This window comes from Brachyhypopomus gauderio, chromosome 15 (assembly GCF_052324685.1).
Source record: "Brachyhypopomus gauderio isolate BG-103 chromosome 15, BGAUD_0.2, whole genome shotgun sequence".
Classification (NCBI taxonomy): domain Eukaryota; kingdom Metazoa; phylum Chordata; class Actinopteri; order Gymnotiformes; family Hypopomidae; genus Brachyhypopomus; species Brachyhypopomus gauderio.
The window spans coordinates 5,188,182-5,215,928 of NC_135225.1; the positions used below are offsets into that span (position 1 = coordinate 5,188,182).

A 27,747-nucleotide genomic window follows, 5' to 3' on the forward strand; every position below is an offset into this window, starting at 1 on the left:
TTGTTGTTGTTTTTTTTGTCCAGTCCTCTATCCTGCACCAGAGGCAGCATGGTTTGTGCTTTCAATATTTCCTCTGAAGCATCCACTGACATCAAACAAAATATTAAATGTTTATGTTTCCCATGCAAATTCTGGAAAAATGCATTGTTTCAAAGTCTTGGAGAGTGTTTATTGCCCTTGAATCTGTTTGTCTGATCTAATGCAGCCGGATGGGAAATGTCTGTCCAAGTTACTAAAGTCTATTAAAACTGAGACAACACATACATATTAAATGTGGGTTATTCTTTTTTGTTCCTTAGTCTTTTTCAAATTTGTTTTAGTTTCATGAGGTGGTTTAGTTTCATTTCCGCTCATTGTATGCCAAGGTATAAGGATGAACGTGCATGAGAAACCATGGTAGTTGCACTCAGAGAGAATAACGGGCCGGTCTGACAAACCCAAGCTCTGACCTGCTCTCACGTGCTCTCCTGCAACATGTGGTATTCACTACTTCTGTGTTGTTCTTGCTTTTACATTAAAGTCTCTTATTGGATTTTATCATGTTTGCTTCATCCTTTTGGAAGATATTTATCTTGGTTTAATATCCCTGAAGTCAGGTCTTCGCCAGTTTTAACCCAAAGTGCACTGCTCACGTTTAACACCCGCTGTAACATAAGCACTATCACATACCACACACGGAGCCGTTAATCTTCAAGTCAGATGCGATAGGGGTTTGATACTTAGCTGTGATAGAAAACAGAGTTCTTCGTTCTCAGGACCATCTCATGTCTGAAACACTTTCTCATTTGGCCATAAGCTGAAAATAAACAATAGCTTTTAAGCTTAATACAGTGATGCAGGTTTTGTCTGTATATGAAATTTTTAGAGCTGCATCTTTCTCTGTTCAACAGAACTACTGCATATTGAGTGTGTTTGTATGTGTGTTTTATATATACACTCTATTGCCAAAAGTATTCGCTCACCTTCCTCATTTTTACCTTCACATATGAGCTTAAGGTACATCCCATTCCTAATCCATAGGGTTCAATATGATATCCACCCTTTGTAGGTAGAACATCTTTAACTCTTCTGGGAAGGTTGTCCATAAGAGAAAAGATGAGGAGTGTTTAGGAGTGTGTTCATGGGGATTTTGACCATTCTTCCAGAAGCGCATTTGTGAGGTCACATACTGATGTTGGACGAGAAGGCCAGGCTCTCTGTCTCCGCTCTAATTCATCCCAATGGTGTTCCGTCAGGTTGAGGTCAGGACTCTGTGCAGGCTAGTTAAGTTCATCCACACCAGACTCTACCATCCATGTCTTTATGGACCTTGTTTTGTGCACTGGTGCACAGTCATGTTGGAAGAGGAAGGGGTCAGCTCCAAACTGTTCCCACAAAGTTGGAAGCATGGAATTGTCCAAAATGTCTTGGTATGCTAAAGCATTCAGAGTTCCTTTCACTGGAACTAAGGGGCCAAGCCCAGCTCCTGAAAAACAACCCCACACCATAATCCCCCTCCACCAAACTTTACACTTGGCACAATGCAGTCAGACAAGTACCGTTCTCCTGGCAACCGCCAAACCCAGACTCGTCCATTAGATTGCCAGATGGAGAAGCATGATTTGCATTGCACTTGGTGATGTATGGCTTGGATGCAGCTGCTCGAGCATGGAAACCTATTCCATTAAGCTCTCTGCACACTGTTCTTGAGCTAATCTGAAGGCCACATGAAGTTTGGATGTCTGTAGTGATTGACTCTGCAGAAAGTTGGCAACCTCTTTGCACTATGTGCTTCAGCATCCATCAGTTTACGTGTCCTACCACTTGTGGCCGATTTGCTGTCGTTCCCAAACACTTCAGTTTTCTTATAATACAGCTGAGAGTTGACTCAGCTGTTTCACGACTGGATTTGTTGCACAGGTGGCATCCTATCACAGTTCCACGCTGGAATTCACTGAGCTCCTGAGAGCGACCCATTCTTTCACAAATGTTTGTAAAAACAGTCTGCATGCCTAGGTGCTTGGTTTTATACACCTGTAGGTGAGCGAATTCTTTTGGCAATATAGTGTATGTGTGTGTGTATGTGTGTGTGCGTGTGTGTTTGTATTTCTTTTCTCATCAGTTCATGTACTTGTGTCTGTTTGTTATTTCCTGCAGTCACAATTATGTCAGGGGATCCATAACAATCTACATCATCAATTTGCATCGGTCACGAAAGAAAATAAAGCTGGCTGGAACATTACGAAATAAAACAGTTCACCAATACCTGTTACAGCCCTCTGGAGAAGACGGGCTCCTCTCAAAGTAAGTGGTGCAGGATCAATTAATTCAATCAATTAATTCAATCAATTAATTATGTAAACATCTAATATGACATATAAATGATGTACTTGTGCGGTATGTGGTGAGTGTGTCACACTGAATGTCCACCTGTGTTGGAGAACATTTGAGAAAAGGAAGGGGAATTAAATCCAATACACCTGTTGGAGAATCGTCTTGTGCACTGTATTGCCTGCTGTACTGAAAAAACTGGCTTCCCAGTTTGCTAAAACTACGTGTGTCACAATGTCGCTGAAGGTCCATGCAGGTCGCAAGGTCACTGGAGGTCTATGTAGGTCACAAGGTCGCTGAATGTTCCCCTAGCGGATTAGTGTAGTGTGCTGGGATAATGTCCATCTCACGCTACATAGCCATTAAGATCCTAGACACAGAGGACCTAAACTCACCTAAACTAAGAAAACGAATTGTTTTCTGACAAAATATCCAGCTGCTGCACCAATGTCTCCTTTCACCAGCTTTGATCTAACAACCTAAACAGTGTGGCAGCATGAAGGGAGCAACCAGGCTTACAATAACACAGAATAGTGTCTGCTTATCCTCTTAAATCAGCTCAATAGGCAATGACAATTTTCCCATTTTGCAATCACATTAAGATTTCATTAGAGATTATTTGGTCAAGGATGCCAAGGTTCAGTTTGTTGAATAAAGAAAAGTTTATTTTATTCATGTGACTTGAGGTGTATGGAAAACAAGAGCTATATCAAACTATTGTATTGAGTGTTCATGTAACTCTGATGCAGAGCATAGTGTGATGTTTTTGTTAAGATATCTGTTCATATATGTGATTGTATATGTTTGTAGTAATAAATGTAGTAATGCTAATGTGCCATAGAGAGTCTGTAAAGTTCACATGTGCAAATAGCAAAGGTAAAGATGAAATGATCAGCCATTTTTGGCAATACTCTGACATATGGTGTTCGATGTACTCATTCGGGTTCTTGTATGTCCCATGGTCTTTATATTACACTCAGATGTAACCTTCAGGAAAAGAAGTAAACCTGTTTCAAGCACATAGGGTAGCCAGCATCAGACACTTAACAGCAGACACACGGAGATGACAGGATCCCATTCATCATAAACGCAGCCTAATGGCTCAACTGACAGCTGTAAATTCTTGATCGACCTCTGTAACTTCTACATTTGCTAGAAATGAATGACTCACCTTTGAAACGTGCTCCCTTTCGCCAAAACAGGAAAGCTGGTTACGCTTGAAAGTGTCCAGGCAATACTGGAGCTAGCTGCTAGTGGTACCATAGAGCCAGGAACAAAACATAGCCATCAAAATGGACCATAAAATTGGATTAGCATAATAACTTTGTCTCGGCTTATTGAAACTGAAAACAAACGGACTCTGTAGTGATAAGTGCCTTCCCCAGAGCCGCGGCTGGCAGCAGTTTGATCATCATTTAAACGTTTTTGGTATTTTCCGTTTTATCTGGAATTCTGGGTCAGCCTTGCCTAAACTGGCCTGATGCTGATATTAAAATGAAGTCTTCTGTTGTTATGATGCTGATTGTGAACAGTAAATATATATTTTGCAGTGATAATCGTGGTGAAACCATTTACTCCAGAGGAAAAAAAAGTTCTTATCATATCAGCTTTTTTGCATAAAGCTGGCAAAATAGCTCAGAATGTGAAGAATTTAGTCATGGCAGATGTAAATGAAATCCACGGAACAACAGTTACTATTTCTGGCCTTTGCATTTTCCACAGTGAAAAGAAAAAATAATACAAAGGAATGTGCTGAAGAAGGTTGCAGAAACCAATTACCAATTATATTTAAAAGTGCAATCAATCATACAGGCCTGAAAACAGAAAACTAATTACCTCTTTAAAAAACGCGCTTACCATGTTGAATAATTGTGATCAATTTACCATAATATTTATCATGAAATTATGAAGGATGCTTTACAGGTTCTTTTTTTTCCCCCAAAGTTGTAAACTTTTCTTACATAGTGCAGAACCATTCATATACCACTATTGCACTACTCAGTTCTTTCTGAGTAAACACAGTGTAAGCTAGGGTTAATTTGACTGTTTTAAACTGCCCCCTATAGTCATTAGATTGATTAACCCAGATCTCCTGCAACACATTTTTTCTGCGTAGTAAGTAATGACAAAATATGTAGGGTATTTATCTCTTCTGAAACGTCTACAGCTCCATATGGGCTGAATCAGTGCCTCCCAGACCAAACTGAGTGAGTAACATATACAGGCAGACTCTAAAGTTACTCATGACACATTCCTATTCTAAAATCTTCCGCAACACACATGCAGGCGTATTAAACGTTCATTTTGTGGCGTTACCCTTGAACAGTCTCAGACTTCACAGACAAAGCCAGTTATTTCTATGATATTCTGTCAAATGTGTCCTGCAATGTGTGGTGAATCTTTTCTTTTTTTTCAGTTTAGACTTTTGCCTGTTCAAAAATATCTTCATCTGTTTAAGATGTAGTTTAGGCAGAAGAGGAAGAGTATATTAACTGTACAGTATCTGAGCTGAGAGTGTTTCGCTTTTGTTTAGCATCTGGGCTGATGCTGCAGTTACTTCCAGTTCAGTTGTCATAACAAACTGTGTAGCACACCATGTGACTACATTAGCCAATAACATACCAGTATAACAGGAGGGGAGTAGCCAAGATCAAATATGAGCGCCACTTGGAAGGATTTGCGGAGTACAGTACTGTAGCCCAGTGGTAGCACAGCACAAGGAGCTGGTTCGGGTCACTTCATCACTCCTTGTCCTCCGTCACTATATTTATTTACTGAAATGCAGTCGCTTCTCAAATGCAAAATGTAATTACACTGTACAACCTGATTGTGCAATTTCATCTGTAACTGATTTTTTTTTTATATTCATTTTTCTCAACTTTTCATTGAAATTTCAGTTGTCATGTCAATAGTAGCAGTTTTGTGGCACCTGTACAGTAAGCCTTTTGGCCTGCTCAAGACATGCCTACTTAAGACATGTCTACTTAACATGACTGATGAGACAGGCCATATAATTGCTGACTTGGAGCGGGGTGCCACCTCTTTGTGAAGAAGACCACATATGTAGATGGTTTTATGCCAGCCATATGGTCTTGGTCAATGAAATGAACATCCAAATCTCATTTTGAAAAGCAGACCTTCCTAATACACAACACACAGAAAAAAGATCTATATTCTCATTATTTATTCAACAAAAATTTTCTCAAAAAATTGAAAATCTGCAAAAGTACAAAAGTATGTGAACTCTTAGTTAGTAGCTTGTGGCACCTCATTTTGCAGCCATTACTTCAACCAAACGTCTTCTGTAACCACAAATGAGTGTCTCACATCTGCTTTTTGGGATTTTTGCCCAGAACTCAGTTGAGAGAGGCTGGAGGGACATCTGGCATGTACCACCCGCTTCAGAACTTGGACAGCATTTCTGTGGGATTGAGGAACGGACTTTCACTGGTCCACTTCAGAGTGAAGGTTCTTTCTCTTAAGCCGTTCCTTGGTAGTTTTGCTGGAATACTTTGGGTCGTTGTCCTGTTGCATAATCCATTTCCATCCCAGCTTCAACTTCCTGACTGATGACAGGAGATTCTGGTCAAGAATTTGTTGATGGTCCTGGGAATTCATGGTTCCCTGGATAATATGGAGTGGACCAGGTTTGAAGGCAGAAATGTAGACCCAGACGTTTACATCTCCACCACCATGCTTCACTTTTGGGAGGAGGTTCTTCACTTTAAATGCAGTGTTGACTTTTCTCCAAACATGGTGCCTGTGATTGTGACCAAACAATTACATTTTGGATCTGTCCAGATGATGGACTTCCGGACACCCTCTGGTTTGTCCAAGTGCTCGCTGGCAAAGTTTAAATGGGCAACTTCGTTCTTTCTTTGAGAGCAGAAGTAGCAACTCTCCCATGAACGCCATGTCTCTTGATTTTTCGCCTGATTGTAGACGCATGTTCATTTATCCCAGATGCTGCCAGAGGTTTGCAACTCTCTGGAGGTGATGTGTGGGTTGGCCTTTACCTGAATTATTATTTTTATGGTGATTCTTGGTGTTTTGATGGCCGTCCATTTCTGGGCAGAGTTGCGGAGTGCCCTCCATTTGTAAGTGATTTGTCTTACAGTGGATGGAGCTGGAATCTTTTGGAGATGGTCTTGTAGCTTTCTCCAGACTGATGGGCCGTCACCACCTTCTACCTGATGTTCTCGGATGTCTCCTTTGCTCTCAGCATTGTTGATCTGTGGCTTTACATCTTGGCACGCCCTGGTTTCCTCTCCCTTTAAATCACTGTGGCTCAAATCTTTTGACAAGGATGTCTCATTTGATTGGTCTGCTTAATTGATTACTTAAGCACTCATGTGTTTCATGAGTCTTTTACCTAATTGACTTTACCAGTGCTGCTGTGGTTCATTTACTTTTGCACATGCTCTGGTTCCATGTTTCATTTAGTCTGCTGGCAACTGGAATTGATGAACATCTATTCATCCAGCCATTCATCCATCCATTTTCTTTATAATTTAATCCCGCTAGTCGGGGTCACGGGGGGGCTGGAGCCAATCCCAGCATCATCGGGTGAAGGCAGGTACACCATGGGCAGGTCGCCAGTCCACCACATGGCCACCTACAGGCAATGTAGACTCACCAATCAAGCTAACACGCATGTCTTTGGACTGTGGGGAGAAAACCCACGCAGGCACAAGGAGAACACGCAAACTCCACACAGAGCAAATCAGACCAAGAATCTAACCCAGACCGAATTGATGAACATAAACCTGACATTTCATATATAAGAAAACTAAAATAAGAGAAGCATGGTAAAACAACAGAAAAATCTAAACTACTCAAGGAGTTCACAAACTTTCAAGCAGCACTGTATATGTATGTATATACAGTATATATACACATATACATATTGCTTGAAAGTTTTTGAAATTCTTGAGTAATTTTGATTTAGATTACACACACACACACACACACACACACAAACACACACACACACAATATCTCCAGTGGTTTGGGAGATATACAGTGATTGTAGAGTCTGTTGGTGCCATAGGCAAAAATTCACAGACTGCCACACACACACACACACCCCCACCCAGTCTGCTGCCCCATGCAGTAGCTCTGCTTGGTGGCAGGCAGCAGTCAGTGATCTCTTTCATCCCAGCACATGAGTGCAGTATGATATAAACGCGGCCCTTGAGCAGCTGACATTGTATTACGGTGTTTCCACTGAGAACTATTACAGACGTGCACATGGAGGAGATCCCTAGTGCTGCTGTGTTGACCCTGTAGAGGTTTCCATTCATGTCTATTTTTTCAGCACCACTATTGACATCATATTTCAAAAATATTGTAAAGATGGAGAGAACATAACGCTTTATTAAACAGATTTTCAGCAAATACATCTATAACTTTGACTGGCATCCTAAAATGTACTTAGCTAGCTATTGTAGGTAGCGAACTAGCTAATAGACACAGTGTATAGCTATGCCTATGATATCTATAAACAATTTACAAAGACAGTAGCCAAAAACTGTTAAATGTTGAATTAGGATCAACTAACATCTAAATGAGAATATTTTAAAAACACATTCATCTAGAAAATAACACAACGGTGGTTTCTAGCTTGCAGAGAGATGCATGATGTATGGTGCCCGACGCCATTTCACTCGTGATGTGGAAGAGAGCGCTGTTTCAGTGTCCATGCATGGTCAGTTTAAGTGCCCTGCCAGCTTTCGTCAGAGTAATCTCTCTCACACACGTCTGCGTCTGTAGCCGGGAGCTGCTGTAGTTCAGGCATATGGAACCATTAGGAGACTTAAATTGAATTTACATCGTAGCTTAAGGAAATGCAGATACTACCTTCTGTCCAGACCTTAAGTGAAGTGCCACAAACCATGTGCTTGCATACCTCTGCTTTCTGCTTTCAACTTGCAAGTATAAGTCATTCCTGTGGAGAGAGGTGATTGTGAAGATCAACTCTTGTTCTTTGGCATGGCTTCTGAAGCATGCTGTGTCACACCACATCACCATACAGCCTGCAGCAGAATTCCAGAGGGATTCCTGGCCGACAGGCAACACGGCAGGTTCTGAACAACCCCAGAGTCCTGATCGCTTCAATCTGTGGTATCACAAGGTGAAACAAGATGCTCTGATCAGTCCTTCATCTGGCAGTGATGTCTAAGTGATAGAATATTTCAACATAGCGGAAAAGGCGATAAACTCGGACTTGCAGGTCATACTGGATAGATGAATGAATACGAGAAGTTGCTTTTTCAGAGTTTAAGCTTTGTTCATGTTTGATACTTTTTATGATCTGAACTCTAAGGTGAAGGTCACTTGTCAGTCTGTCCTTTGGATTTTGGGTGATTTAATGTGATTTAATCATATTGCATACAGGAAAATGGATGAGGTTTTTATTTTTATTTAACTGGCCTCAGTTTATGTTAATAGGGTTCCTAAATGTAGATCCATTAGGTATTCATTTCTTCATTAGGATTCATAGTGGATTGTACTGGCTTGAAGATTTCAATAGAGTTTAATCTGTGGTTTCTGATATGGTTGAAAATAATTGTGTGCTTTATTGGCATTTAAGAGTGCACCTTAATTACTGAAATATGTGTAAAAAAATCAATATCAGCATAAAGATGAGACAATCATGGAAGAAAAATAAGCCTCATAATGAAGCCGTTTAATTTGTCTTTTTAGTCAGTTCCATAATGTAATTGTGCCGCCATCTAGTGGATGAACAAAGCTTGATTTATTATTCTTTTTTAGTAATGTGCATTTCCAGCAATGTGTGAACGTAGGTTGAATAAAATCTTTCGTGAGTAGTTTTCTAGAGTGGATCAATCGTGTCTGTGACATTCCAACATTACTAGTATTTATTCATCGGCAGATTTAAACACGGTAGCACAGAACAGCGCAGTCTAGTTGTATTAAAGTGACTGTGCGGGTTAAAATAAGCCAATGGGTACTGTGAAAAGTTGTATGGATTGAGTTGAATGGATGAGTGTGCAACAGCTGTAACCATTCGTGTTGAACGGCATGAAACACGTTTGCCTTATTATAAATAAAATAACCTCTTACTCAAATGTCTAAGTGTGGCTGTCCTTGCTTTCTTTGAATTTAGTATTTTGTACATGTGCACATGCACTAGAACACGTGCAAAAACCATGCAGTAGCAGTTTGTTTTCCTGGGCAAAAGTTCTGACCAGTGTTTCCTCCGCTCTACAGGTCTGTGCAGTTGAACGGCGAGCCGCTCGCCATGGTGGACAGTGACACGTTCCCTGAACTGAAACCACGGACGCTCAGAGCAGGCCGAACAATAGCCATGCCCCCCGTCTCCATCGGCTTCTACGTCATCAAGAACATCAACGCTTACGCCTGCCGCAGATAACACGCACCGGCTGACCTCAGACCTGTGGGGCGCGACGTACCGGCCCCTGGTGACCATGCTCCGTCTCCCCCCATCCTCCAACACCCCAGCCCAGAGAGGACGACCCGTCCGGAAGCTCGGGCTGCACGGAGGTCCTTTCAGTGGCATTACTTCATTCTCACTGCTCTGCTAGACCAAGTCATTTTCCAAGCAAGCACCTCCCATTGCTGCTCTTTTAGCTCATTTTTTTATAATGAAGGTCATCGGTTTGTCTAGACATCTTTGAATCACTCTTATGCTGAAAAGTCAATGACCACACTAGCCAATAACGGTGTGTATTCAGTTCTGTACAGTTACACAGTGGTGAGCTGCATTACAGCTTTGCACCCCGCGTTCCCCTTCTTTAAAGGAATAAGGAAAGAAGGAGTTTAGTGGGGTGCAAATGGGCAAACAGCCACTCCATTTCCTCTCGTCTGTGACCGTGTAGATCAAAGCTCATCATTTAAATCCTTGCCATTTTTTAAATCATCCACCCTTTTGAAGATAAATATAGAAATATATTTGTTGTTGTCTTTACTAACTATTCAGGGCTTCTGAATGGAGAACCCAGAGCTTAAGTCAATGTCAGTGGTATAAAGATGCGAAAATATCCAAAAATACTCTTCAGTACATATGAGCAGATTTAAACCGAATGAACATAAATTAAACTAAATTAAACATCAATGAAACCTTTTATAATCACATAATATATGCAACTGATATACAAGGGAAAGTATTTTTCTGTTCAAGTACGAAAGTCACTGAGGAGCTATGGATAACACAAATTGTGACAGACATTTTTTTCCGTGTGTGTAACTCAGGTAATGAGTAATCACCAGTCATAGTCAGGTTACTGCTAATCTCCTTTCAGGCTACAAACTATTGGTTCTCTTTGTGCATAAAACATTCACACTCCTTTCTGCTATAGTACTGTAAACCTGTGTCCTAAACAAGTTCCTGGCGTTTACACACACTGCATTTACCCAGTTATTCGTGGTCCTGTAAACAACATTCTCCGATTTTTGAAATTAGATTAAGAAATCCGATAAAAAAAGAGCTGGGTTTTACCTCAGTAATCTGATTTCCCAGCACGTGTATACCCTCTGATTTCTTTCGGATTACTCAATCTGCGCATGCACGCTAATCTAGCCGGATAGATAGTTCCGGATGCGGCTATCAGAATTAAACGCAGCACCCGCACATTGAATCACTATGAAGAAAGTTGTTAAAAGGGCAGCAATGCGGATTATCATCAACCATTAAAAAGGGAAGATCAATATTTGCCGGTAAAGTGGGTTAATGTTTACAAAACGCCGCGACAGAAGACTTGACGTTCACCAGATTATTTGCTAGTAGAACTGCGAGTGTCGCCTGACTCATGTAAACCCATAATCTGAACACCCAAATCCGTGTAAACTGAATTCGCATTATTGACGAATTCTGATTTCCTCCAGTTATCGGATTAAGTGCATGTAAACGCACTCAATGTCAGGCTCATGTACATGTATATCTCTGTTAGAGCTGTGCCCAGCACTACCTTTGAGAGTTTATTGTATAGACCAGTGTACAGTCAAATCATGTGTGCTGCTAGACATTTGGTGAATAATAAGCTTGATAAGTGACAAATTATTTGAACAGAGAAATTGTTCTGTGTACATAGGTTATCATAGATTTTTAGGCGTGTGCTCGTTCTTTACATATTATTTATATAAATATATATTTGAATATATATTTTCCTGTTACAGGAAAACATTTGACTTTTTTAGGTCAATTAATTGTTTATCAATCAATTATATGGTTTTTTATGTTAAGTGTATGGCAGAGAAATGCAGTTTTAATAACTAATGTAAAGGCACAGTGTTTGTCCACTTGTGTAATACAATGTTTTACACGGTATCTGATGGTATGACACGGTATGACACGTATTATGTATCATTATGTTCATGTGCTTACAATACAGTACAAAGGGTTCAATACATAAAGGTTCAACTGTAACTGGCTAATCATAGATCTCTGAAAGTGTAACATATTGGTTACTTTAGAGACTAATTTGGAAGACAGTGAATTTTATTTCATCATAATGAACATCTGGATGCATACAGTATGTATTGTGATGATCTCACAAGCACACTTTTAAATGCTATAAACCCCTTCTGAAGGTTTTGACAAAAAATAATTAGGTGTGATCTTTATTTGGTTACAATCTTCAAGTATTTTCTCTGAAGTGTATTGGAGTAACATTGATAACTACACAAGGAGTACATAGCTCACCAAACTAAATCATAGCACATCTTAGTTCACTGCAGTTTCTTCAAATTGAGAGAGTTCTATATCAATTTCAGAAGCTGAAGTTGTACAATCACAAATGTTTTTCCTCTTAAGAATATGTTTTTGTTTGTTTGTTTGTTTGTTTTGGAGTTGTTAATATTGTCTTCTTTACCAGAGCATAATTTTATTGTGGGAATATTTTTGTCTAAAAATATATTTACAGGAATAAAGTTATAATTGAAAAAAAAGGTTTGTTCCTGTACATCTAAACAAATCGATGTTTATCATGATTAATTCAGTCTAGGAGAGCTTCTGTTCAGCAGGTGTTTCCAACGGGACCTTTATTCTGCCCTGACAGACAGAATCTACATCTGCTGCATGCTTTAAACAACAGTTGTTTACTATATTAGAAGGTCAAAGTGATACACATTTAAGACGTCTTGGCAGAGAACAGTCACACATCTGGGCGTGGACGGGGGGAAGGGGGGGGGACGACGACACAGCATGGCTGTGGTGTTCATTATGAAGTAAAATGAAAAAGAAACCCCTCAAGGTTGGTGAGGTATACCTGGGCCAGCTCAAGCAAATGGCAAAAATAAAGAGTGACAGAAATATCCAATAGAAAACCAGAGACATGGAGGTTTATGTCACATTAGGCTGAATAGATAGACTGACAAGCCTTCAAAGGCCCCTGTCTGGGTCTCCAGCTTAGCACTGGAGAGATGACAGAGAGAAGGACTTGGCCTGTCCAGCCAGAGGTTGCCAAGCTCACATCAGCAGATGTTCTGCTTCCCAGCAGCTGCGACCAGACTTTGTTGTGGGATGGGAGAACATTGTGTTGTCAGGACAGTGTTGTGGAGCGGCCTGTGATGGAAACCATTTGCAACCGAGCAAATCGACATCCAAAAGAAGTTAGGAGCGATGGGAAATGGGTCGGGGCGTGTGCCAAGCTCCGAAAATGAAACAGAATTAAGTGGTAGCCCAGTTGATGTTGCAACGTGACCAGGGAGAATATCAATCACTTCATGATGGCTTCTACTACTGTTAATCAAGGCTGCAGTCACTTGAACATTTATTATTAGTAGTAGTATGTCTTTTCAAACTTAATATGTTTCTTGGCTTTTTGCCATGTCAGCTCTCTGTATTTTTTAAGCACAGATCTCACACCTTAGAGCAAATTTGAGGTCTTAAATGATACATAATGCAGATGGCTGAATTGGGTAATTATTTACATAAATATCATCATTGTGCTTTATGGTGAACTTCAGGAAACATGTCTCCATTTCACATATGGTTCATCTTAAATGACTCAACTTGGTCCATTTATAAACACAGTCTGGCTCATTCTCACTTGAGTTTGTTTGGTAAGGAGCCTCGAGAACTGACATGACCCAGCGGCCTTTTACGAACATGTTTTATCATTCAAAGATATTTATCTCCGTTTAAACCATGGAACATACTTCAAGGAAAGTTATTTTGAAAGCTGAATAAACACCAAGTTGAAAACATGAAAACATGAGAACATGCATAGTTTATAGGAAAATATGGAAGCTTCACAGAAAACTGATGAGGAAAGAATGCTGTACAAGAATAAGAAAGCAACTTTATCATAGTGACAAAGACAAACACCCATAGAGAAGAGATCAGATGCAAAGCACTTTGTAAATCGCTCTGGATAAGAGCGTCTGCTAAATGCCGTAAATGTAAATAAGAAATCACCTGCTGAACCACCTCAAACGACCGATCATGTCTAAGCAAAAACACACATAATTGTTATATACCTCAGCAATATATGCCAAAAATATTTTATTTTGTAAACTTTTCATCAACTGAAAATGGAAAGTGACCAGTTTGCAAGGTGACCAATTTGCCAGCATAATTTCAGATTAAGTGCCTTCTCTGTTGGAAGGAGTCATCTTACCTTTGCGTGACTATCCCACATCAACCGTGCAAACTGCAACCAAATCCAGCGTGAAACTGTTTATATTTTTGAACCCATTTGGAGGGTTCAGAGCCAATCGCCTCTAAGCCAAGATGGTGGATTTCATGTTGTTTACACTATGTATACAGTAGTCATTTTAAATAAGTCTTATATGAATGTGACCTTTTCAGGGCTAAATAGATTAAGTATTATCTTAACAATGTTAAATTTGTACAGTTGTAAGCTTGTCTGACAAAACTCAATGTCACAAAACAACAAATTTCTTTTTAAAATGAGGTATGGGCAGAAAAGGGTTCTGACACAACCAGATTCAATTTGCCCACTACTTGATTGCCAAGTCTAAATTACTAGACTAAAGGACACGTTACTTTGATTCTCTATTTAACCAGCGGTTATATTACATTCTAAGGTCTGACTGTGTGTATGCAGAATAATGAAAGTCATATATTAAAACATATGTACTAGTCAAAACTGACAATATTATTCAATCTCAAGCGGTATACATAATATTTGGCCTAAAATGGCAAGTTTCCATTACTACATTTGTGCATGTGTGTTTTATCAGATTTTGTCAGATTTATACACATGTTGTGCCACTTGAGAAATTAATTTATTGATTCTGAATATATGTTGGTTTTATTGAGAAACCACTTGGCTTAATGCTGCTTACCAGGCTTTAAAAAGCTTTTAAACAGGCTGCTTTTGTGGAATGTATAATGTTTAAATATATTTATTTAATTTTAATAATACACACTTTACTTTATATATATACACAATATTGACATATTGGCATATTGTTGTGGTTGTATATTGGTTATATCGGTTAACACTGGTTAAAATATATTACTATCTGGGCAAAAAATAGAAGTTTATATTATGTTATGTGAAAAAGAAATAATATAAAACTGGGGGAATTGTATGTACCACTTACATTGACAATTATATCCATCAACTGTCCACAGGTTGGTTTGGTTAAAAAAATGAATTAATAAAATTAAAATGTGGACCCACTTCATACAGGGATCAAAAGATAAGAAACAGACTTGGATTATCCGTACAAAATTTATATCTAAGCAAGAACTCAAAAGCAACTAGTATTTCAGTTAGACCTATACACTAAGTAGTTTCTCAAAAAAAAACAAACAGATGTATTCATAAATGAATTATTTCCTTAATGGCATTGCAGCTCCTCGCAGATTTAAAGTGCTGGTTTCATGGCACGTGATCCTGATCCGTGTCACGGGCTCGACGCCTGACTCACCCACGTGCTGGGAAAGACGCTCGGTATCCATGGATACAATCGGGCTGTTCCTGCTTCACGAACGCGTCGGCGAGCAGCTGCCGCGGTCACGTGACATCACGCCCCACATTGCGGAAGTGGCCAGCAGTAGTGTCCCGCATGACGGGTTTAGTGAGGTTCGTGTAGCGCTGTTGGGATTATCCTCGTTTCTAAGCGAATTAACCATGTTCACCGTTAGCTAGAGGGATACAGGGAACCTCGGGCGGTCTTATAGACAACGACAGATGTAAGTTGTTTTTGTGTGTGTGTGTGACACGTAATTTCTACCGATGAACGCAGTTACAGATCACAACAGTTCCGACTCAGTTAATCTGATCTGTGTTTGTAGGCGAAACGCGTCTCACATTTACTGAATGTCATTCATTCCCCTGTAATAATGTTTTAACTTCATGATCAGCCTATAACAACGCCTTGTTTGGTATGTTTAATGACTTCATAACTTTTATGCATCTCCAGAAGCAGGTCAGGCTCACACCCACGACTTGCATGTGATGTTGGTCACATTTCTGTCTCTGGATCTGAATGTGACCCTTCTTTAACCTCCTACAGCGGACATGTCCGCTGAAACGTCCCGTGGTGTTCTGATGGGACGGGTCTCGGTGGACAAGCCCGTGGAGTCGTGAACTTGCATGTTTTCAGAAGGCTGAACACAAAATAGTTCAGAGATGAAGTGTCTTCTTGTGGCCACCGAGAGTGCAGAAGTCCTTTTCTACTGGGCTGACAAGGACTTTGAGCTAAACATTCAGGAGCAATATGGGGTCTCTCAAGAGGAAGGCGGAAGAGTAAGAGTGATTTCATTACTGATGTCAAAATGCGTTTACACCATTTCACTAGGAGGGCATGCCCTTATATGTTATGCTAAAATTGCAGAAGTAACTTTTCCCCCCTGAGCATTAAGATAATAAACTTTTGTTTAATGCCTAGCTGCCAGCATTTGAGGACAGCATCAACACACTGTTCGCTCCAATCCTCATCTCCTGCAGTACTATGGCTGACAGGCTAGGAGACAGCTACACCTCCTTCTGCACAGAGAACAATCATGTCTATGTGCTGCATCAGGTGGGCCATGCAAACTCTGCATCACTCTACCGCAGAACGCAGTCAGCTGACTTCGCCTTATTCCACATTCCATAGTCGCTCTGGCACACACTCTGTTTTGCACTGGCTTTAGCAAAATTGAGTTTCCCAGTAGCGGTAGTTGGGTATGTTGGCCCGGTTCTGTGGAGTGCTGTGATGACTTCAGCAGCGGCTTTAGGGCCAGTACTGAGACACTCTCTGCTACCCACAGTTTGAAGAATGCCTGTACATCGCTGTGAATGGAGATGGAGAGGAGAGTGAGGAGGACCTGAAGAGGAAGATCTATGTGCTGAAGAAGCTCACGGAGATCCTGTTTGGGATGGTGACCCTCAGTAGCCCTCTGTTAAGGAAACAGTAAGAAATGCATTTGTCTCTGTTTGTTTGACTCTCGTGTTTCAGTATAACTGTCATGTTATATTTATTTACATTTATTTACCTCAGCTTTAATGCCTTATGGTGATTGATTTCACTCTTGAAAGGGTGGAGATTTGTCCCAAATTTTAAACATTTAAATAAATGTTCAGGAGGACAATATGTTGTAAGTACTTGACAGTCTTCCTCAGAAAATATAGGACTATCTCACGATCACTCTCATCAGATTTGACTTTTTCTTCACAACGTTCTGCTCACCAGATTGCGCCCTCAAGACACTGAGCAAAGAAACCGCATATGGAAGAAACTGCAGAGCCTCCTTGAAACATACAGCCGCCTGCGAGAACATGACCAGAGCTTCCTAGTCGAGGTCCTCTCTGTTATTTCATGTCTTGTCTGTTTTCAAACTGGACATGCATCATACACTTACATCGAGGACTCTTATTTTGTAACCATGTAGTGTGTTCTTCCACCAGGCGGTGGAGAGGCTGATCCATCCCACGCTGTGTGAGCAGTGCATAGAGTTTCTGGAGCGGAAACTGGTGCAGCAGATCAACAGTAGTGTGGAGAGAGCAGGAGAAGAGGTGTTGCATGCCTTCATCCTGGTTCACACCAAATTGCTGGCCTTCTACTCCAGGTATCACATGGCTGTGGCTCGGAGCTTGATTCATGTAAGGCCTGTCGTGGGTTCCCAGAGGGCAGCCAGGGAACCGATGTGTCGAAACGGACTTGCTGTTGTTCACTCTGTGTCCGTCCCGTGCAGCCGTAACGCCAGCACACTCACATCTTCAGACCTGCTCGCCCTCATCATCATGGTGCAGGACGTCTACCCCAGCACCTTTGACCCTGATGACACCACCCCGGAGGTGAGATGTCCTCCAGTCTTTCAGGGGTCGGTCAGGGGTCAGACTAATTAGACTCATTCAGTGTAATGTACGCATGCTTGTGCTTTCCGTTGTGTTTAGGATCTGGAGAACACTTCGGCACCAGATGTTTACTACACTCCAGAACCATCCCCCACTGACCAAGACTCAGGTGCATCTTGAAAACCTTATTAGTTGTTGGACAATTCAAACTCAAAACAACTCAAATTGTTTAACTCATAAACGCTTTATTGCACGTATATTTGCATAATAATAAAGTGGAAACTCACTAAATGACTTGGGGAAACATCCGTCTTCAACGTTAATGCACAGGGCGACTGAGCAGCGATAGTGCCCCCGTCTTCCAGTTTGTGGATCCAGACATTCAGGTTAGCCGTCTACACCCTGAATCCATGAGCTCCTGTTAACCTCAGGATCCCATAACCATAATCTTAGTATGTTTGAAAGTTAGAGACATGTGTTTCTCTATATCCCAAAGGTGTTTCTCACAGTATTAGGCTTTGTTTGACTTTAGATGGCGGAGGACAGTCTCCAGATGCTTGAAGTGCCAGCTCCTGACCCCATGACCCCATCCAGAGTATTCCTGGAAGCCACACTGAGGGAGGGCTTTTTTCCCATGATGCCCCACTCCTTGTACTGTTTACCTCTGTGGCCCAGTATTACCCTAGTGCTGTTGACCAAGGTGACTTTGTTTGAATGGTTTACATGAGAGTTTGCTTTTAACACTATTACGTGTAACTCAGTAAGCACAGCGATTATTACTGAACTTCATTCACACTTGGGAGAGTGTAAGAAAATGTAGGTCCACAAGGTGGCAGCACCCTATTAAAACTATAATGTAATTCACTTTCGTGTCTTAACAAATCTGGAGAAATACTGTATGACAGTTGTATATACTTTGGAATGTGGTTCCAATAGAACTATTTTTTTCAAAATTGCAATGGAATTCGTTGTGTATATGATCCTGGATCTCTACACCATGTCCTTCAACACTTTGGATGGTTGAAATTGTGGTGGTATTATATGCCATTCTGGTTTTTGGTCTTGTTTTGTTTTGTTTCTTTATCAGGTTCCTAACAGTCAGGTGGCCATGTCTGTGTATGAGTTTCTGAAGGGCATTACTAACCTGGAAAAGAGGCTGAATGAGGGTTTGGAGGGGGCGGCGGCCTCTCGGGGGCAGTCCACAGTCCACGAGCTCCGCAATAAACTGGACAGGTTCATCCGAGTCCTGGCCAGCATGGACATTCAGGTGAGAGACCCTGGAATACACTTCAGGTCCAGTGTTGAGAGACAGACCTGCTGTGTGTGTGCTGCACTGCTACATAAAGAGGGCAGTGATCACTAATGTTATTTTGAGAAGTTTATTATAGTTTATTAATGCTCGTTCAGCTTTAACGGTTTCAGTCTTGTAGGTTTAAATCTAATCGTGTTATCTTTGTCCTAATCAGACCACCCACCTTCAGAATGTCTGGACGGAGTTCAAAAACAAGGCGTTCACTAGATCAGGACCTGGCCTGACAAGAGAGTGAGTAGTCCTCAGTACTGGGTTAAACCTGGTGCTCTAAGAGTCCTGACCATACAGGCGTGGATCGTGATCTTGGTGACCTTAGTGAAACGGTGCACGTTCGCTTCCTGCTCCGTGTTACAGGCTGCTGCCCTGTTGCCGGAGCCTGAGAAGTCAGCTGTGTGCCGTGTACCGGCGCTGTTTCTCAGCGGAGTGTGTGGGCGGGGCCCAGCGGCTGGCCCCCGCCCTTCAGGAGCGAGCGCAGAGCATGGTGCAGTACGTCCCAGTCCCGTTTCCCTCGTAGAAGCAGGTGTGTGTAGCAGATGTTGTAGGTTGGCACGGCTCTCTGGGTCAAACACCTCTCGCCTCTGCTGCAGGGAGAAGCTGATGGACTGGAAGGACTTCCTGCTGGTGAAGAGCAGGAGAAACATCACCATGGTGTCATATCCTGCCTCCCAGCTGCGCCCTGCCTGGTCCAGTCGTTAGTGGACACCGCGGCTGATCCCTTGTGTCTGTTTTTCACTAGTGTCATTCGTGTTGACACGTTTAATTCAGCATAACGGAGCGTTGCACGTTGTTTTTAACGCTGAGATATTTTCACCTTAACCCTCCTTTCACTTACCTGGAGGAGTTCCCTGGGCTTGTGCATTTCATTTATGTGGACCGCAGTGCGGGGCAAATGATTGCTCCATCTCTGAACCTGACGGATGGTGCGGCCTCCGAGCTGGGCAAGGGCCCCCTGGCATACTTTATTAAAAACAAGGTTTGTTTGAAGTACACCACGAATTGTACATTTATTGTAAGGCCTCAGTAAGCTTCCAGAACGTTCCCGAACGTTATTTCTTGACCATGGTCTTTGTGTTTTCACCCCTTAGGTGTGGAGCCTGGTTGCCACCACACGGCGGTATTTGCAGAAAGGCTACACCACGGTGACCCAGCGGGATGGAGACTACTACTTCTGCTACTTCCTCTGGTTTGAGAACGAGACGGTACGTGTTGTCTTCGTCAAATATGTCGTGTCCTCACTCGTCCTGAAGAACAGCAGAAACAGATCCGTGATCTCCAGCTTTGAAACACGTGGATGTTCTCACGCCACACTGGTGGTCGCCAACGAGCACTTGTTTGCTCCTCAATCGCAGGGTTACAAGCTGGAGGTGGTGGACATACCAAATATCCCTGATGACTCCGCCCCTATCGGGATGTTGGCCTGCGACTACTACAGGTGATGTGTTGTATTAAGGGGGTGATGACATCGTATACAACATGTTGGTCCATTTTGCATTTCAGTCACTCTCCGTTTTTCAAACAAAGCACGTCAGAACACGCTGACACAAAGCACACATCCCTTTGTAGGACATGAAAATGCAACACAGCACTCTGTGTATACAAACATGGCCAAATTCAATCAGCATAGATTAACGTTGTCTATGAACAGGACATTTAAGTCATGCACAGATTTTCCTGCCTTTTAAAATGTTTGAGCTGAGTTTGCAGAACTGTTAGAATCAAAACAGCTGTTGGAGTTTTGGCTAAGGGCTGATCTTATAACCTCTTTGACCTCAAAGGTTTGGGGGGGGGGGGGGGGGGGGGGTAAATCTTTGTGATTTGGTCAAACATCTTTTCTGTGGTCCCATAGGAAGCTGTTGCGGTTCTACAGTAAGAACCACCAGAGTGAGGTGGTGAAGTGCTACGAGCTGCTGACCGTGCACCTAGGGGTCATCCCCACCGAGTACGTCCTGCAACACTGTAGCCAGCTGGCACGCAAGCTGTGGGAGCCCTCCCGGGTCCCGCTGCTGTGAGCAGCTCCCTGGGCCTCCGCTGGGCCTCCGCTGGGCCTTTCTGCTGCCCTCCACTAGGGGGCGCTTTGAGACCTTGCCCAGGCTAGCCCCCAGCTGTATTCTATGCACTGATAATCTTGCAGACTGCTGTGCATTTTGCAGTCTAATGTTAATCTAATCTTTGCCGTGTCACGCATGTGACAGTGATGAACAATCATGGTGCTTGTTTATGAAGAATTATGACCAAATGGTGTAAAAATTCCTTTTGCCTTTGAGCGAAACCAAGATTTGAAGCCACAATCCAGAATATCTGAATCAACACTTCGTAAACACACATAAACACACACCTCACACGCTGCACACATCTCACACCTAAACACACACCTCACACGCTGCACACATCTCACACCTAAACATACACCTCACACACTGCACACATCTCACACCTAAACACACACCTCAATTTTTTTATTTGAAATACATGAGCACAATAAGTCCTAGATTTTTGGATTATGGTCAAGTTGATATCTAACATTATATTATTACTAGTGACATTTATGAAGATCTACTATGAAGATCAGATTTTTCACTGGGGAGTAAAAGTTTTTCATCCTCTGGTTAGTTATTGTGATCATACTAGATGTAGTCTTGTATCTTGTATTTTTATGACTGATATTGTTAATGAAATTTGATACATTTGTTAAATGTAAATCTTGAAACATCGATTACAATTTGTTTTCACCCCCAATTTTTATATTTGTTAAAATCAAATCATATTGCAAATATTATGCATCCTTGTCATTTGACTGATGAGTCTGGAAATGAGAAAATTAAGTGGAATTTCACATCGAGCAGTCGGTTATTTATTTTTAAAATATCCGGAGTGTTATTTTCCCAGCTATAAATTTTTACTGTGCATTTGTAGACAGACTGGTGTGCTTCCATTAACTTTATTTTTTAAATTATTTTTGCTCTTGCCTTTGAAACCCAACCCCCCACTCATTCTTCATGGTTCTAATAGTCCTATTACTGAGAGGAGGGAGAGTGTGATCGGAACAGAGCAAACACCCAGAGGTCATCAGAGCGCACCTGTGAGGTCATCAGAGCACACCTGTGAGGTCATCAGAGCGCACCTGTGAGGTCATCAGAGCGCACCTGTGAGGTCATGCGTGATCCTAGCCTTAACCAGCTCCTGCAGCAAGCTGCTCTCGGCGGTGACGTCGTGCACCACTTGACTTCGCATGGTGGCCATGCGCAGAGATCCGTAGTAGTGCAGACGGGCTCCGGGCTGCTGGAAGTCGTAGCCGAAGCCCGCCAGGCTCACCTCGTCACACAACTGCAGGGCCAGGACCACGCCGCTGAGCCCTGTGGTTGGAACCGTCTGTGAAACGAACAGCACACTGTAACCACCGCTCCCTGCGGTGTCACGTAGCATTTCTGTGAGGTGTGGTTTGACTTGCCTTCCTCTGTTGTTTTGTGTACGTTCTTAGAAGATGCCACGTCCGATTTAGTATTTCGGGGTTCACGATGCGAAAGTTTCCTGGCGGAAGTGGAATCTCGTTCACCACGTTCCTCCAGAACCACAGCTTAGACCACCAACTCTTGAGGGAGAAATGTCCATTTGTCCTTTTTGTTTGTTCTCCTGCGTTGACATCGATATCGTACTGCTGTTGTAGAGTAAAACTGAAGAGATACTCACCAAAGGCTCCTTTGTCACAACGGAGAGAAGCCATTCTAAATCCAGCCTCTTAAACACCACCAAAGCTATGATGTCAGTGTTGAGATACTCCCGGTTCAGGACAGGAGCTCCTTCTGGATACACCAGTCGAATGGTTGTCCTTGAACCTACATCGTTCTCAAACCCAAACACTGGTGCATTGTTCATCCTAAAAGTGTAGAGATGACAAACCATGTTTATATTTATATTTTTGATATTTTTTAAATGCAAACCATCTAGAGACATGATTATTATGCCCAATGCTTAATATATTAAAATAAATAAGCAAAATAATTACTTACATCTGGTGCCATTCTTTCAGAATAATTGTGGATGCAATTGGTTTTATGGCAAAAAATATTTCATGCCGCATATTTACACTACAATGTTATGATTGCTATGATTATTTATTCGGTTTGCAGTTCTATATCATGGGAGAGCAATATAAATCTGAACTAACCTGATGATGATGTCATATTTATCAATATGGTCCCCAAGACGTTTGCCGTGTAAAACTCCTCCGCTCCCAACCACAACGCACCTCCTGCACCTGTCTGGGGCCGAGGGCGGGCGGGAGAGGGGCAGGGCGCGGAGGGTGTGGGCCAGCGTGTCTTCACTGCCCTGGAGGCCGAGTGGAGGGGCCAGCACCCAGCCTCCTGTAGCGTTCTGCAGGAACACCGGGATATCCAGCAGGCTGCGGAAGCCAGGAACCCTCTGCAGCCGAGCCGCCACCCAGCCGCTCTGACACGGCCTGGCCAGCAGGGCGGAGGAGCGGTCCGACAAAACCTGGAGTGGTTCAGGAATGGGATGATTTGGTGTTAATATCACGATTCAGATCAGGATTTTACTTGTAGGGCTTGATTGAATGTTTTTCTTCTCACCCATAATAATTATTATTATTAACACTAGTAAAGCACGTATGCCTGTTTGGCATCATCCTAAGTCCTCTTTGCATAATAACCCTTATTTATTTGCATAATAACCCTTATTAAGAGACATGCTCAAGTAGGAAGTGTCCTGGCCTCGTCTGTCGTGTCCCCACTCCAGACGGGATGTTGAGCAGGTAGGTAGGCAGGAGCCAGAAGTGCTGAATAACAGGTGAAGAGGAGGACCAGGTTCACCACGCGGTTCGTCCACCTGCACGAGCAGAGACCGCGCATGACTACACGCCTGCAGTGGGCTGACGGGCTTTAAACGGGTCACCTCCATCATTTAGAGAAGTACGTCCATCGCCCAAGTGCTGTTGAGTCGCGTGTGTGCAGATAGTGGGTAAACGCACGGGCTGAGGAAGAACTCCCTGGGTTCTGGACCGCGGGGCTCGGTGGGTGAGGTCCCGATGGGTCCTGCTCCAGCCAGCAGCGGAGCGCAGTTCTCCTCGTGGTCCTCCACGCTCGGGTGCTGGAAGATCCACGTCCTGCCGCGGGATCCCACGCTGCTCGCCACCGGGCCTGGGGCTTCCTGCTCGGTCTGGATGCAATGAAACGGTTTACAGAGTGAAGCCAGCCAACTCGGAGGCATTTCAACACCCGCTCACGAACTTTACCTGGCAGGTTCCTTTCATACGGGAGAAGATCCAGACCACAGTTCCAGAGAGACTGATGCGTTCGCCTCCTTATGCTGAATGAGGAGTGATAGTTGAACAGAGCAGAGAGCTGAAACGTTCCTGCTAGAAGTTCTGTGAGAATATTGTTCATCGCTGACTGATCCTTGACTGGCAGAGTTAATGATTCACCTGTTTGTGGGAGACCTTCTGTTCAATTATCTACTAGATATTGTGTGCATTCCATAAGAAATGTTCGCTCAAATTAAAGGGAAGTTAAATTGCATACGTTGGAGTTTAAATTATATGAAAATCTTTTGGAAATGCTGGTATATAATTCAGAATCACTTTTATTGTAAGACATTTTCAGCTGTGAGAAATCAAAGATTCAAGTTGCAGTGTGACGGTGGCAAGGACAGAACACCGTGTGCTTTTCTAGTCCAGAGGGATTAAGGTTAATGACCACACTGACGTGACATACTTAATGAACGGGGCTTAATGGCAGGACAGTTGTGACTATTTACAAGTTATTGTTTGATGCTAGTGAAACACAGTTTATAATAGAGTAATCGTTTATGAGCTCTTCCATGCTTTCATTTCTATTAGCTCCCTACCAGGAAAGCAGTTGCGCAGCTCTGCTCTACGTTTGTAGACCTGAGGGTCTCCTGGTTTGTGTTTTGATGGTTTTCAGACACGCGAGCATGTGAATGGAAGCTGTCTGTGGTGAGAGTGGACAGACCTCCCTGGACAGGCAGGAGCACACAGCTGCACACACACAGGTCAGCATGTCTCAGAGACAGAGACACTGTCCCTTTCTTTGTTCTTCCATTAGCTATCATAATTTGTTAATCGTCAATTGATGTGAGACTAAAAAACCTATTTAAAAAATATAAATGCAGATTAATTATTGATATGTAAATATCTCAGAAATGTAGCCCTGCTACATTCATTTGATCATAAACGACCTCCTTTTTACATTGCATTTTCTAAGATAGTCTTCTTTTAGATCGTCTCTTCTGAAAATGGCTGAGCGTTCACACAAAAGCCTAACGGAACCCTGTGTACAGTGTGGTTACATGTGTCTGTCTTCCCTGTTATGAATCCTGATGTGGATTGTGAAGACTTCTTAAAAGCAGCATCAAAAGGAATGGTGAATGTTGTTGATAGGCTCTTAGAAGAAGGAGGTGACCCAAACACGTGTGATGAGGTAATCCTGGTGGTCTGCATTCGTATATTTCATGTACAATTTACAGCAAAGCAGGCATTAAAATATTTATTTTTCTCTTATTTGCCCCTAGTTTAGGAAAAGAGTGCTGCACAGTGCTGCATTTGTGGACCATGTGATGCTTGTGGAGAGGTTGTTGGATACGGGAACCGACATCAACTTCCAGGACCGGGTAAGAAAATCCACGGCAGCTCCTGGAAGTCTTTGCAGCTCATTTGGATTTGATCTGACTGCAGGGGAATTTGGAAATAAACCTTCTTACCTTCTGTCTTGCACTGGGCACGCAGAGGTGGACGTCTAGGGGCCCTGTAGCTCCTGTAGAGCAGAGGTGCTGACCCAAACACCAAAGACAATGTGACGACACAGTCAGGGTCCATATCACAATCGCTTTTATTGTCCAAGTAAGACTTGGCACTAGCTCACTTCAACAGCCACAGTGGCAAGAAAATAAACTGAATAGAATATAAAAAATAAACTAATAGAATATACAGGAGAGGAATAGTGTGATTTGTAAAGAGATTTAGTTCATATTGGAGAATGTTTGCTTGTCTCCATAGGTCATGTGCGCACCTCTACATGTGACTACAAGAACTGGACATTTCGACATTGTGAAGCACCTTGTGGCATGTGGTGTCAGAATTAATGCCAAGGACAGGTATGAACTTCAGCACAGGTTTTAGACTAAAATACATTTATTAGCATTACAATAACTGCTGGTTTATTCTTAAGGAGGAGGACACTGCATTGCATGATGCTGTGAGACTCAATCGATACAAAATCGTCAGGTCGCTCATTCTGTCAGGAGCAGACATGACCATCAAGAATGCAGTAAAAATCACAAGAGGCTGATGTGATAGTTCTTGTACCACCAGAAATGAGCAAAGGCAGCAGAATCCTCAGGTTTGACTGGCTGATGTTCGTGAACACGACTCCGTGGAGGAGGGTTTTACCGTGACGGAGCAGGTGAAGATGTGAGACGCTGGAGAAACTCCAGCAGATGGGAGAGGCAGGAGTGGCCTGAACATACTGCATCTGTCCTGACTGAGCCCGGTCCACAGACGGCTGTCCACATGTGTAAGGATGGATATACGTCTGCTGCTGGATGTTTACAGACACCGGATCAGTGTCTGTTGTCTGGGCTTCAGCTATTGTTCTGTCTGCAGGTGCAAAGTGCATGTAGATGAAGTCATGAAGATGCAGGCTTCAGGATCTAATGAAGTTCTGCTGTCACAGATAATATTAATATCTGTGACAATTTTAGCTACAGCTTCTCATGAATTCTTTGCCTTAAATTTGACATAATCTATTTCATTAAACATTAGTGGTTTATTATTATTATTAATAATAATAATAATAATAATAATAATAATAATAATAATAATAATAATAATAATAATAATAATAATAACAATGTAACATATTTTAGTACTTCAAGCTAATTTATTTTCTATCATCCTTGTTTATGTGACGGGTAGGGTGAGCGAAAATAAATGGAAGCGATCACGCCAAGTCTCAGGGAAATAGGATGGTTTAATATGTAAAGTGCGCAAACCAAAACCCGTGAACTGATCCCAATTAAGGATATAATAACCAGCGGTCAACTGGTACAAAGACAAGACATATATAGACGAACAAACGACCCTCAGGTGAGACGGATCGCGGGCTCCGCCCACCTGAGGGACGAACACAACGCCACACCCACAGGGCAAGCTGCTGCTGTAGACGGGGGCGACCAGTAGGGGGCCGCCGTACCGTGACAGTTTATAATTTTGCCTTAATAAGGTAAATGCATAACTGAATATATTACAATGATTTGGAATGAACAAATTTAAAGGTCATGGGTAATTATTCTTTAATGGCTTGAAATGTGATTAAAATGGTTAATTTTACATGAATTTCAAAGTTTGCTTACTGTATAAATGTTGCAGACTTTGTTTTGTAAATGCATGCCAGTGTTTCTAGAAGAGGGTTCATGCTTTCTGCTTCGTTCCTGACTTAACAGTGGCTGTTGTGAGGAGGCATTTGTGCATAGTTTCCTGGTATTATCAGGGGATGCCATGTTGCACTGGTGAAATCGATCCACCCATGGTGCAGTTGTACAGCCAGTCACATGGGCTGCTCGGTCTTACTTTACAACCTTGTGCATTGAAAAATATTCCAAGAGAAAGCTACAGCTCCATTAGTCAGTATATACTAACGATGTCTGTTGACCAGAGACAAAAAGGGAAAATCAATAAGTGAGCTGGTTTGGTAATCCCTACACACACACACACACACACGTAAGCCGTGGGAAGGGTAAACTGCATGTGTCTGTGCCCGTACAATTTCCTCTGAGATTCTGGCAGTGTGTTTTATGTAAACTGTGGCAGTGTAAAGGCTAGAATTTAAGTGCAATTTAATGTGCAATATTAATGAA

The 27,747-nt window shown here is 42.3% G+C and overlaps 4 protein-coding genes and 1 long non-coding RNA gene across 7 annotated transcripts in view; 3 read left to right on the forward strand and 2 right to left on the reverse strand.

Moving 5' to 3' along the window:
* Positions 1-10,812, forward strand: part of hpse2 (heparanase 2) — a 51,790-nt gene extending 40,978 nt beyond the window's left edge. Inside the window, exons 11-12 of the mRNA XM_076974736.1 lie at positions 2,137-2,283; positions 9,544-10,812. Of these exons, the coding sequence (XP_076830851.1) occupies positions 2,137-2,283; positions 9,544-9,706 (310 nt within the window). The 3' untranslated portion in view covers positions 9,707-10,812. The remainder of the gene's footprint in view (positions 1-2,136; positions 2,284-9,543) is intronic.
* On the reverse strand, positions 7,674-10,923 carry LOC143476513 (uncharacterized). The gene is made up of 3 exons (XR_013121312.1): positions 10,793-10,923; positions 8,219-8,428; positions 7,674-8,092 (listed from the first exon to the last, which is right to left on the reverse strand). It is a non-coding gene; the product is annotated as an uncharacterized LOC143476513 (long non-coding RNA).
* Positions 10,924-15,282: 4,359 nt separating this feature from the next.
* On the forward strand, positions 15,283-22,848 carry hps1 (HPS1 biogenesis of lysosomal organelles complex 3 subunit 1). 3 transcript variants are annotated; one of them, XM_076974818.1, is made up of 19 exons: positions 15,283-15,460; positions 15,691-16,016; positions 16,159-16,293; positions 16,523-16,665; positions 16,945-17,053; positions 17,160-17,320; positions 17,447-17,549; positions 17,649-17,718; positions 17,880-17,935; positions 18,082-18,249; positions 18,637-18,816; positions 19,016-19,092; positions 19,216-19,347; positions 19,449-19,513; positions 19,689-19,834; positions 19,947-20,060; positions 20,211-20,293; positions 20,708-20,800; positions 21,871-22,848. In XM_076974818.1, exons 2-19 carry the CDS (start codon positions 15,900-15,902, stop codon positions 21,986-21,988), a joined length of 2,070 nt encoding a protein of 689 aa, XP_076830933.1. In that variant the 5' UTR covers positions 15,283-15,460; positions 15,691-15,899; the 3' UTR covers positions 21,989-22,848. The 3 variants fall into 3 exon arrangements, with proteins under 3 accessions (XP_076830933.1, XP_076830932.1, XP_076830934.1); XM_076974817.1 differs by having other exon boundaries at positions 15,784-16,016; positions 21,871-22,847; XM_076974819.1 differs by lacking the exon at positions 21,871-22,848 and having other exon boundaries at positions 15,784-16,016; positions 20,708-21,597.
* st3gal7 (ST3 beta-galactoside alpha-2,3-sialyltransferase 7) lies at positions 21,149-24,244 on the reverse strand. Its single transcript, XM_076974820.1, has 7 exons — positions 24,110-24,244; positions 23,846-24,033; positions 23,589-23,703; positions 23,027-23,352; positions 22,549-22,735; positions 22,310-22,450; positions 21,149-22,230 (listed from the first exon to the last, which is right to left on the reverse strand). The coding sequence occupies exons 1-7, from the start codon at positions 24,125-24,127 to the stop codon at positions 21,994-21,996; spliced, it is 1,212 nt and encodes a 403-aa protein (XP_076830935.1). The 5' UTR covers positions 24,128-24,244; the 3' UTR covers positions 21,149-21,993.
* Positions 24,245-24,429: 185 nt separating this feature from the next.
* Positions 24,430-26,306, forward strand: ankrd2 (ankyrin repeat domain 2 (stretch responsive muscle)). The gene is given in 8 exon segments (XM_076975139.1): positions 24,430-24,435; positions 24,858-24,885; positions 25,228-25,313; positions 25,405-25,519; positions 25,603-25,685; positions 25,889-25,986; positions 26,060-26,159; positions 26,271-26,306. Coding segments are annotated over 8 exon segments (552 nt in total).
* The last annotated feature ends 1,441 nt before the right edge of the window (positions 26,307-27,747 follow it).

Excerpts from the sequence above, each read along its gene's own strand:
- hps1 (XM_076974818.1), top strand. The coding sequence starts at position 15,900 with ATGAAGTGTCTTCTTGTGGCCACCGAGAGTGCAGAAGTCCTTTTCTAC. Across the intron at positions 17,321-17,446 it reads TTGCTGGCCTTCTACTCCAG|CCGTAACGCCAGCACACTCA; the intron begins GTATCACATGGC and ends CGTCCCGTGCAG. Across the intron at positions 18,817-19,015 it reads TGGCCAGCATGGACATTCAG|ACCACCCACCTTCAGAATGT; the intron begins GTGAGAGACCCT and ends TGTCCTAATCAG.
- st3gal7 (XM_076974820.1), bottom strand. Across the intron at positions 23,353-23,588 it reads GTGGGGACACGACAGACGAG|GTTTTGTCGGACCGCTCCTC; the intron begins GCCAGGACACTT and ends GAACCACTCCAG. Across the intron at positions 22,451-22,548 it reads TTGTGACAAAGGAGCCTTTG|AGTTGGTGGTCTAAGCTGTG; the intron begins GTGAGTATCTCT and ends TTCTCCCTCAAG.